This window comes from Equus quagga, chromosome 6, assembly GCF_021613505.1.
Source record: "Equus quagga isolate Etosha38 chromosome 6, UCLA_HA_Equagga_1.0, whole genome shotgun sequence".
NCBI classification, from domain to species: domain Eukaryota; kingdom Metazoa; phylum Chordata; class Mammalia; order Perissodactyla; family Equidae; genus Equus; species Equus quagga.
The window spans coordinates 88,916,415-88,928,717 of record NC_060272.1 but is presented as its reverse complement, the minus strand read 5'-3'; the positions used below and the strand labels follow the sequence as shown (position 1 = coordinate 88,928,717).

The window sequence follows — 12,303 nt, the reverse complement described above, 5'->3', positions numbered from 1 at the left end:
GGATTATAAGAGAATACTACAAAAAACTGTATGCTAACAGAATGGATAACCTAGAAGAAATGGATAAATTCTTGGACTCCTACAATCTCCCAAAGGTCACTCAAGGAGAAGCAGACAATTTGAATAGACCAATCACAAGGAAAGAGACTGAAACAGCAATCAAAAACATCCCAAAGAATAAAACCCCAGGACCAGATGGCTTCCCTTGGGAATTCTACCAAACTTTCAGAGAGGATTTAATACCTATCCTTTTCAAGCTATTCCAACAAATTAGGGAGGATGGAATACTTCCTAACACATTCTATGAGGCCAACATCACGCTGACACCAAAGCCTGACAAGAACACCACGAAAAAAGAGAACTACAGGCCAATATCACTGATCAACATAGATGCAAAAATTCTAAACAAAATTTTGGCAACCATAATTCAGCAATTCATCAAAAGGATCATACATCATGATCAAGTGGGATTCATACCAGGGACACAGGGATGGTTCAACATCCACAAATCAATCAACGTGATACACCACATCAACAAACTGAGGAATAAAAACCACATGTTCATCTCAATAGATGCAGAGAAAGCATTTGACATGATCCAACAGCCATTTATGATAAAAAAACTCTGAAAAAAATGGGCATAGAAGGGAACTACCTCAACATAATAAAGGCCATATATGACAAACCCACAGCCAACATCATATTCAATGGGCAAAAACTGAGTGCCATACTCCTGAAAACAGGAATGAGAAATGGATGCCCTCTATCACCACTCTTATTTAACATAGTTCTGGAGGTCCTGGCCAGAGCAATCAGGCAAGAAAAAGGAAGAAAAGGAATCCAAATAGGGAGGGAAGAAGTGAAACTCTCGCTGTTTGCAGATGACATGATCTTATATATAGAAAACCCCAAAGAATCCATTGGAAAACTCTTAGAAGTAATCAACAACTACAGCAAAGTTGCAGGGTATAAAATCAATTTGCATAAATCAGTTTCATTTCTATATTCTAATAACAAACTAATAGATAAAGAACTCAAGAACACAATACCATTCACAATTGCAACAAAAAGAATAAAATAACTCAGGGTAAATTTAACTAAGGAAGTGAAGGACCTATATAATGAAAATTACAAGGCCTTTCTGAGAGAATTAGATGATGACATAAGGAGACGGAAAGACATTCCACGTAAATGGATTGAAAGAATAAACATAGTTAAAATGTCCGTTCTACCTAAAGCAATCTACAGATTCAACGCTATCCAAATAAGAATCCCAATGACATTCTTTACAGAATTAGAACAAAGAATCCTAAAATTTATATGGGGCAACAAAGGACCCCGAATTACTAAAGGAATCCTGAGAAAAAAGAACAAAACGGGAGGCATCACAATCTCTGACTTCAAAACGTACTACAAAGCTACAGTAATCAAAACAGTATTGTACTGGTACAAAAACAGGTGCACAGATCAATGGAACAGAATTGAAAGCCCAGAAACAAAACCACACATCTATGACAGCTTATCTTCAACAAAGGAGCTGAGAGCATACAAAGGAGAAAAGAAAGTCTTTTCAACAAATGGTGCTGCGAAAACTGGAAAGCCACAAGTAAAAGAATGAAAATTGACCATTCTTTTTTGCCATTCACAAAATAAACTCAAAATGGATCAAAGACCTAAAGGTGAGACCTGAAACCATAAGGCTTCTAGAAGAAAACATAGGCAGTACACTCTTTGACATCAGTATTAAAAGGATCTTTTCAGACACCATGTTTTCGCAGAGAAGGGAAACAATAGAAAGAATAAACAAATGGGACTTCATCAGACTAAAGAGCTTCTTAAAGGCAAATGAAAACAGGATTGAAAGAAAAAAAAAAACCCACTAACTAGGAAAAAATATTTGCAAGTCATATATCTGACAAAGGCTTAATATCCATAATATATGAAGAACTTTCACAACTCAACAACAAAAAATCAAACAACCCAATCAAAAAATGGGCTGGAGACGTGAACAGACATTTCTCCAAAGAAGATATACAGATGGCCAATAGGCACATGAAGAGATGTTCATCATTACTGATCATCAGGGAAATGCAAATCAAAACTACACTAAGATATCACCTTACACTCATTAGAATGGCAAAAATAACCAAAACAAAAAGTAAGAAAAGTTGGAGAGGTTGTGGAGAAAAAAGGAACCCTCATACACTGCTGGTGGGAATGCAAACTGGTGCAGCCACTATGGAAAACAGTATGGCGATTCCTCAAAAGATTAACAATAGAACTACCATATGATCCAGCCATTCCACTACTGGCTATCTATCCAAAGAGCTTGAAGTCAGCAATTCCTATGCACCCCAATGTTCATTGCAGCAGTATTTACAATAGCCAAGACATGGAAGCAACCTAAGTGCCCATCAACAAATGAATGGATAAAGAAGATGTGGTATACATATACAATGGAATACTACTCAGCTGCAAAACAGAACAAAATCATTCCATTTGCAATAACATGGATGGACCTTGAGGGAATTATGTTAAGTGAAATAAGCCAGTTAGAGAAGGGTAATCTCTGTATAACTCCACTCATATGAGGAATTTAAAAATGTGGACAAAGAGAACAGATTAGTGGCTACCATGGGAAAGCTGGGGTGGGGAGTGGGCACAAAGGGTGAAGTGGTGCACCTAAAACACAACTGACAAAGATTAACGTACAACTGAAATTTCACAAGAGTGTAACCTATCATTAACTCAATAAAAAAAATAAAATAATTACATAAAAAAGTAAGTAATTACATACATTTACATTAGTATTCTGTAGCTTGGCATATTTATAAATACTTTTTATAATTTTTAGAACCATGTTCCTTCATAGTATAATCTTTTAATAAAATATAGGACATGTTTACTAATAGACTTGAGCATCTTTTAGTTTTTTTGTAATAAGAAGCCAGAAGTAGATTAACCTTTGTCTATTTTATCTTACTTAGAAAGTATCTTCCCATTTAATGAATTTTTATCATTTAATTTAATTGAGTAAAACTTCAAAGTTTTAACTTACTAGGGAGATTTTGAAAGTTATTCTAAAAACATACATTATAAAATACAATTATTGTTAAAAGTTTATCCATAAAGTCTTACCTCACTTACATTTAAGCCATTTGTTTTAAGAATCATGTCCAGATTATTCACAAAGACTTTATGTGACACCAGAGCAGTTTGCCATCACTTTAAGTTGTTGAAGTACATATGTTAGATCATATGATTATTGTTAATAGTTCTCTCCAAAACTTTTACCTTTTTACATCTGTTTAGTTTACCTGCTTACAAAGATTGCTTAGATTGCCTATAAAAACTTTATGAATTATCAGACAAAATTAGCTATTATTTTAAGTTAGTTTTGTTGACAAATTCTGTAACAGAGACAACATGAGTTTGTTTGACTCTTAAAGGCTGTGTGTTTACATTACATCGTATGTTGATAACTCTGAGGACACGTCTACTTTAATTAAACCAACAAACTTCAACAAGTTTTTATTTACCAAAGATCATTTTAGTCAACTTGAGAGAAATCTGGGATAGTTTTTGTCACATTTAGAAATAATTTATATAAGCACTTATTTTCAGTCAATTAAATAGAGCTCCTTTAGAAATGACACCATCTGGAGACACACACAGACTTGTGGACGATCAAAAACAGAGATTTTAAAAATTTCAGCCATGTCTCAGGCACAAAACTTAAAAGAATGCTGGATCCAAATTGTGACCCCTTCAGATGGCTAAAGATTTGTCTTAAAGATTTTTCTTTTCTTTTTGCTCTAAGGATCCTCTTTTTATAGCTGGTTTTTAAGTCATTTTATCTTTTAGCAGCATCTGTGTATTAATCAAAGAATGCATGCTATTGTGAGAGGTTTGGAATCCTCGCTTTTAAGGTGGACTTTTCTGGAACAAAGTCTCCCCAAAATGGCCATTACAATTTTAAAATATTTTAAAGGTCTAACTATTTTCACTTGCTTAGTTTAAGATGTGGAATTTTGGAGAAGCTGAAGTGGGGGAGCCCAGCAAGAGAGGAGGGAGGAGCAGCAGATTGGGTGTCCTTTCCCTAGCATGTTTGTTTATGTAGTGTTTTTTTCTTAAAGAGGCAGTACAGGATTTGGAACATGTTTAGAAGCGTCAAAAATCAAAATAAGCATCTCTGGCCCAGTGGTGTAGTGGTGAAGTTCATGCACTCTGCTTTGGTGGCCCGTGGTTCAAGGGTGTGGATCCTGGGTGTGAACCTACACACTGCTCCTCAAGCCATGCTTTTGCCGCATCCCACATATGAAATAGAGGAAGAGTGGCACAGATGTTGGCTCAGGAACAATCTTCTTCACCAAAAAAATAAAATAAAATAAAATAGGCTTCCCATTGGTTTTTAATTTTTTATAGCCAGCTTTGTCTCCAATTCTGAATGCAAATACACCAGTTTGGGTAAACTGAACTTGTCTCAGTTTGGCCAATTTAAGGTGAGGTCTCTCTTAGCATGGTTAATTAACATTGCCTGAAGAGTGGATTTATATGTGTTCACAATTCCCAAAGTATAATTTAAAATATAATTAGGCAAAAGAGATGTAATCATTTTACATACAGCCCATCATTTTTAGCCAGTCCTTTTTGAAAAGGTTAGCGCAAAGAGAAAAACAACAAAAAACCCTGACAGATCCAATACCCAGTAAGACAAAAACCGGACCAAGTGCTGGGAGGGCAAGTACCTTGGCCCGGTCGTGTATGAGTTCCGCGACTCACCTCAGATGTCTTCTCAAGTTCTGAGCCTCATTTCTTCCACCAGCAAAAGCAAAGGTGCCCTCTTGAAGGAGGACCATTAAGGAGACTAAGGACCCCAGGAAGGTCCGATCTGGGAGAGGAGAGGCCGGTGGAACATCTCCAGAACGAAGTGCAAGGGAAAGAAGAATGGGGGACATTGAGCTTCCCCAAGGAAGGCTGGTAAGGAAACAGAGACAAGAGAGATCCGAGAGGCCCGGAAGCCCGTCTGTTGAGGAAACAGAGAGGGACACAGGATCCTCTGCTGGGCGTGCCCACCCAATTTGTTCCAGATGGCTCAGCAGTTAAGACTCAGACTGCAGGGACTAACCCCGCCTTGTACCACAGTTACAAGATAAGACTCAGACTCTGTGAGTCCAGATACCAGCTCCTTCTGTCACTGACACAGCACAAAACACCAAAGGGCCCTCAAACGGGCTTCAAGCCCCAGCAGTGACAAACTCAAATGGCCTTCAAGCCCTCACTGCCCAATGACTAGTCAGCAGGGATTGCTCCCGTTGGCCAGAGCTGAGCATCGGTTCTTCTGGGGTGGCCAGGTCGCACAATCCTTCCAACCACATGGGGACTCTCACTTCCCTGAGCCAGGCCACCTCTGGACAGGGACCTGAACCCCAAAGCCAGGCTCCAATAAGCAAACCTTGGGACTCAAACCCAAGGTTGGGGCAACCTTAAGCTCAAGGTTCAGGCAGCTGACTTTGTGAGACAACTTAAAGAAATAACGCTTATCATTGTGCTGTGGTGTTGGCACCACTGACCTCCATCGAGAGATTCTTGGAGCAAAATGTGGCTATTGGGTCTCCCAATGGGGAAGCCACACCAAGCTGGAAGCACCGACACCAAGAGGAAAGTCCCTCCCCCTCAGGCTCAACCTCCGGTAGCATGAACAGGTTCTCTGGCAAGTGGAAACCGGATCATTGGAAGAACAGAGAGACAGAGGGCCCATCTGGGTCACCGACTTGTCCAGGTAGTATGGGATCAATGTTTGTATCTTATCATTTCTTCTGAGGAGGAAGGTGTCCACCCGTGAGTGAGTGTGGAGAGGCCACAGGGCTGTACCCACAACGATTGTCCTTTACTTTTCCTGGGATGCTCCTGGTCCCCTCCACACCTGCTCTGAGACCTGGCTTTCCTGCAGGTGCCTCTTTCCTCAATGACACATCTAACAGAGGCCTCTCCTTCTCCTGCTTGAGGCTGGGTGGAGGGAATTTACTTGCACATTTAACCATTGCAACTTCCATGCCACTGGACAGCATTTTTAAACAACCACTTCTCATCCCATATAGAAGATTCTCAATCTCCAGGACCCCACAGGACCCTGGCTCTAGCTGGGACCACCCCTCCCCTTGGTTAATACCTCTAGTCTCCTCCTTCCCACAGTCATGCCCACATGTCCAGTTCTTAGCTCCCTTCAGGTTTCAGGGCGCAGCTCAATCCTTTGCTTCTACAAAGCCTTCTTGCATCTGCTCAGGCAGAGGCATCCTCTGCACTTCCTTCCTACTGTCTTCTCTGATTGTGTTTTCTTATGGAGCCTTGACTGACTACAACTTCCTGGCAAATGGATGTCTGTGAGCCCTACAGCACCAGCACCTGGGACACTGAGGATGCTTGACAGGCATTTGTCGAATTACTGGATAATTGCAATGGGAGTGTACATTGCTTTTCTGGAACAGTATTTGACAGCTGTGGGTTGGGACCCATTAGAGGGTTGGGAAGTTACACAGGGCATGATAACCTTCATTAAAAGGGAGAAGAGGACATCTCAGAGTTTATCACACAGAGTGACAGAAAGTACACTTCATGAAACTTTTGTCATTATCACATGTGAATATGTGTACTGAGAATTAAAAACACTATTCTAGAAGATATTGAAGGAACATAGTGTATAAAGACTAAGTTTTTCATGATCTAATTTAGGAAAGGCTGGTGATGCATTATCCTCAGTCGTGGACATAGTGTTAAGAAGTAGCAATGGTGAAGGGCAGCATTTAATAGGGCGCGTCCACCTGCTTTAGGGTGGGTGTATCGGATTTCTTAATTGCAGAGAATGTGTGTACATTACAGCAAGCTGACACTGAATAAAATAAAGTAGCCAGAAATAGACGCTTGGCCATTTGGTTTTCTAGGCTGAACACCTCCCAATCCCCTGGGGGTTGTGTCCATCTCGTTCACATTGGTGAAACCTGAGTGCCTCTGGACACCCAAGAGAATCTCTCAGCCCCCAGCGTCAGAGACTCAGAAAGTAAACTAATGGATGAAACTAAGCTCAGCTTTCTGATGTGGTAAATATTCTTGATGGTGTATACGTGATAAGGGATTTCAATCCTAATTCTGACCAACTCCAGAGATATCTTCTGATACGTAAAAAGCAAAGTTCCTCAGAGACTTAGGAATTAAATCAAATTTAAATAGGAATTTAGAATATTGGCAAATACTTTGGTGTTATGATAGAGTACCAGACAATCTTGGACTAGGAATCAGAAGCTGAAGTTGTAAGTTAGCTTTGTTCCACTCTAGCTGACTAACCTTGGTAAGTCACTTCTCTGAGTTTCATTTTCCTCCTCCAAAAACTAAAGACAATAATGTGCCTCTCCCACCTAATGGATGATAAAGACCTGGAATACCTTCAGGGCACTACAAGGTAAGAGCAAGTTTCTTGGGATTTGAAATGGTTTGGGCTTTGAGAAATCAATTGCTTGTTGATTGACATTGAGAAGATGAATTAACTACTTAGTATGGACTGGAGCAATTAGTCAGTAATTTACACCTTTAATTAGAAGACTGTCTGGATATTGGGTTCCAGGTAGGGGATCAGAATTGGCCACTCCCAAATGTATCTTTTTGGCTTGATTATTTTGAAGAACAAAACACTCTGAAAGAAATTTTGACTTGCCCCCTAACTGCCTAAAAGAAATTTAAGATAAAAGACCTGTCCCCAGGACAGACTATCACCATAGATAACTCTGGGTATCAGTAGACTGTGAAGGGCCTTGCTAAGCCCATTCTTAACAAAGTTCCATTTACCAAACATTTGCTTTTCCATTTCCCTGTGAATTGCCTTCCTCTCCTTTGAAGTCCCAAACCATTAAGCCCAACACCCTCCTTTGTCTTTAGCTGCTATTTAGGGTGGCAGCTTCAGCCATTTTGGCTGAGTTACCCAGTTTTTCTGGGTTTCTCCCATGTATTCATGTTATAAGCTCTGTTTGATTTTCTCCTGTTATTCTGTCTCATGTCAATTTAATACGTAGGGCAGTCAAAAGGACCTAGAGGGTAAAGGCATTATTTTCCTCCTCTTTCTACAGACATCAGTAGTTTGAATTTACCATGCTAATTATCCTAGAGCTCCATTAATTTTCTGAAAATGGTGCTGGGTGGGTAATGGGGAGGGGAGATTGGTGGTGGTGACCATCTCTGATAAATCATAATAAATATTAAAATTTAGATGAGAATAAAACAACCACTCTGTTTAGGAGGTAGGTGTGGTTATTTCTCTGGTTGAAACCTGTACCCTTTTGGATCCATCTCTTGATTGTCCTTTTCATCTTCTTTGTTTCTTGGAGAATCCGGCTCAATGGTGACCTGCGCTTCATCCTGGAAATAAAACAGTGGAGCAGAGACGCAACAATGAGAATCCTGGGCATAATGGGCCCTGATCTCTTTTGCTCAGAATTTTGGCAAAGAATTTTTAAAAGGCCCTTTTAAATCATTAGGCAAGAAGATGGCTCCTACTATCTACTGCACAGACATTTTTTCCCCTCATCACAAAAAAACCAGATAACACATCTCTTCCTTTACTTCCAAAGGAGCCGTTGGTATTATCTCCTTTTCTTTAAGAACAGGCTCATATCTCAGTTTTTCGCTCTTGCCTCTACTGTAATCATGCAACTGTCACTCTGTTTTCAGGCAATTGCAAAATGAAGTTAACACCAGAGCTGCGTACATCTCTCTTTATACTCTGCCAGCCCCGGTTTCCAAAGGACTGAGATGAAAGCAAATGATATTTGCCACCCCAAAATGCGTCTCTTCAACAAGAGAATTATTTTAGCTGACTATTTTTAAGAAACAAAAGACTCAGTAAGTTTTTCTTATTACCTCCCCCTTAACTGCCTGAAAGAATTCAGATAAAAAACCTGTCTCAGGAAGCACCTATTACCTTAGCATAACATGAACTAGGTGGTACACAGGGAGGAACCTAGAAAAGCCTATTTGTTGGGCTCTCTCTGTGTTTTTCTGTTTCTGTGTAGCCAAATAGACACTTGTTTTCCAAACATTTGCTTCTTTTTTACCTACCTGTGAATTGCCTTCCTTCCCTTTGAAGTCCCTGACTCTTCCACCCCCAACATTGTCTTTTATCTTTAGCTGAGGATTCACCTGAAGATGGTTACTCTGTTTTCCTGGGTTTCTCCCATGTATGCATGTTATTAAACTTTGATTGACTTCCTCCTGTTAATCTGTCTCATGCCAATTTAATATTTCCCTTACTCAGCTAGCCCTTGCTCTAATTAACTGAGTGAAGTGGATACCTGGGCCATCTTTCATGGACAATCTTTCTAGATACTGTTTGAGCTCTTAAATATCCATGATCCATCCTAATCTCGGGATGGCCAGAGGATTTCCCACTTCCCTCCATTCTGCAATAATGTCTCCCATAGGTCCAGCTATTGTAAGCAATGGTGAGGGGAGGTTGGGAGGAAGTGTGCACATGTGGAGCAGTTTTGAACATGCTCCAGGAGGTATCATGCTAAATCTCAGCTTTAGTTTTCTGTCATATTCCATGAGGTCTTTGATTCTCTTCACTTCAACAAAAATCACAGCAATGTCATTAGCATGTTTCTGAGCCAAAAGGATCCTCAAAGATGACATAGTCCTTCAATGCCAAACTCCACTACACTTATGACTTAGACGGCCTTCATTTTCTCCCTGGGTCTTGGAGACTAGGAAGGCGAGGGGACAATTGCAAGAGAGACCAGCTGAGTCCAAGCTGCAGCTGCTAAGGTAAGGGCTGGAGACAAGACTTATTCATTTTCCCCTGAACACTTAGCTTGGCCAATAGTCAAAGTTTGGTAAATTTTTTATTTAAATGATCATAATTATTATTGTCTTACAGTGAAATTGCCAAGTTACCTACTATCCATGGAATGTCTAACATTAGTGTTGTTTTCTTTCATTCTTTTTTCCCAGCAGTCTCATCTTTAAGACAAAACAACAACAACAACACCTTCTTGACCCCACAGTCATGGACATCTGCCCCCTCCTTCCCGTCACAGCCAGACCACCTGAAAGAGTTGCCTTTACTCTTCATGACCCGTTCTGTCACATCCTGCTCCCCCAGTCCCCTGTGATCAGGCTTCCACCGACACGGCTTCTGCCAAGGTCACACAAGGACCACTGTTGCCAAATCCAGTAGCTACTCCTCAGCCTTCATGCTTCTGTTTATGATAGTAAAGTATTTAATATTTGTTTTTAATTTTTTGTGAAACAATATTAAACAACAACAAAAATCTTTGTTTTATAGAGCAGTTTCAGGTTCACAGCAAAATTGAGTGGAAAATAGAGATTTCCCATATATCTGCTGTCCCCACACACGCATTGCCCCCCCATCATCAATGTCTCCCACTAGAGTGGCACATCTGTTGCAATTGATGAACCTACGTTAACGTCATTATCTCTCAAAGTCCATAGTTTACATTAGGGTTCACTCTTGGTGTCGTACATTCTACGGGTTTGGACAAATGTATAATGTCATGTATCCACCATTATAGTGTCACACAGAGTAGTTTCACTGCCCTAAAAATCCTCTGTGCTCTGCCTATTCATCCCTCCCTCCCCTCTTGGTAACCACTGGTATTTTTACGGTCTCCATAGTTTTGCCTTTTCCAGAATGTCATATGGTTGGAATCATATGGTGTGTAGTCATTTCAGATGGCTTCTTTCACTTAGCAATAACATTTAATGTTCACCCCTGTCAACAATACAGAGCACCTCAGCCTGCTCTGTAAACTTAGGTGTCACTGAGGAACCCTAGGGCATGATGAACACAGTTTTAGAACCATGTCTTAGAACCTTCCTCGTCTGCCTTATTTACCTTAAAATTGAGATGCCTTTGTTTAAGACAGTGCCTTGGACCTTAGGATGGAGTGTGAGATTGGTAATAGTGAGGTGTCAGGGGAAGCCTTGGTACCCTCCCCATCAGAGAACTCTGAGGTCAGGTATATAAACACAAAAATCTTTGTTTGCGACTGTGGGTTTTATTCATGACTCTGCCTTACACACTCTAATGACCATTTAATTCATTCCTCCGAGTGCCAGCCGAGCACTATGGTTTCTGTCCCCATAGCTCTCAGGTGCTTGTTGCACAGCGGTTCCCATGGTAACAGATTCACTCCTCCCTCCTCCCCTACCTGTTTGTCCTTTCTATGCTCTCTGTTCTGCACAGCTCTGCTCCTCAGCAAGTTGTCATTTCCAGATGTGTTCTGGTTTTTGCAAAAGTCTTCTTCACTCTAAGAAAAAAGTACAGATTGCAAAAATAAAATATAACCCAAAAAAAGAACATTTTTTCAATGAATGATACCTAGAAGAATTTTGAGGGGTGGGACAGCAAAGACGAGGAGCTTAGATGCGTGGGCTGGTTAAAGAAAGAACCAGTGAGTGGCTGGCCCAGCGGTGTAATGGTTAAGTTCACATGCTCCACTTTGGTGGTCCGGGATTCACAGGTTCGGATCACAGGCGTGGACTACACACCACTCATTAAGCTATGCTGTGGCCGGTGTCCCACGTACAAAGTAGAGGAGGATTGGCAACGGATGTTAGCTCTGTGCTCGTCTTCCCAAAAAGACAAAAGAACCCGTGAATCTTGGCTCATGAAGACATATAGATGATTTTTGCTTTGTTTTGTTCTGATAGAAAGATTGGTGTGGTCCAGCTTGAGGGAGAGAGCAAAGAGGACAATTGCCTCATCCAGACCATAGGACTTTCTACTCAGCAGAGCTGAGACCAGGGGGCAGGTTTCCAGTCTCCTTTCCATCACATCACACAGGCTTTTAACTTATGAAATAGAACAGAATATAGTAACCCTAGGATGATATTATACTTAGATGTTGGCTTTATGGGATGTTAAAATGTGTTTTCTTTGGTTTAAAGCAGTCTCTGGTAGTAATGAGCACAGGGGAAATGCCTCCTCTTGTGAGGCTGGTTTTACTTTGAGGAACTGAGTGAGGTGTGCTCTGGGAGGGGTGTGCTGACCCCCAGCTGCTGTTTCCAGATGTGACAAACACCTGGCTCATTTCTCTTTTAATGCTTTTTGGAGGGGGGTCCAATTCTTCCTCCATCTCATCTCAGCTTGCCTCTTTATAAGATACTTTTTATATGGCAACAGATAGACACATGGTGTCAAGTGAGTCCCTATATCTTTTCAGGAAGTCCTTGAAAAAAGAACAAGTATATGACTTGATTTTAACTTTAGGCCTCTGGCTGGCCCCAAGAATCTGG

At 40.7% G+C, this 12,303-nt stretch overlaps 1 protein-coding gene across 1 annotated transcript in view; it reads right to left on the bottom strand.

Annotated features, from left to right (window-relative positions):
- LOC124240770 (solute carrier family 28 member 3-like) overlaps positions 1-12,303 on the bottom strand; it is a 70,344-nt gene that overhangs the window by 35,813 nt on the left and 22,228 nt on the right. The window contains exon 2 of the mRNA XM_046663879.1: positions 4,783-4,891. Coding sequence (XP_046519835.1) covers positions 4,783-4,891 — 109 coding nt within the window. The remainder of the gene's footprint in view (positions 1-4,782; positions 4,892-12,303) is intronic.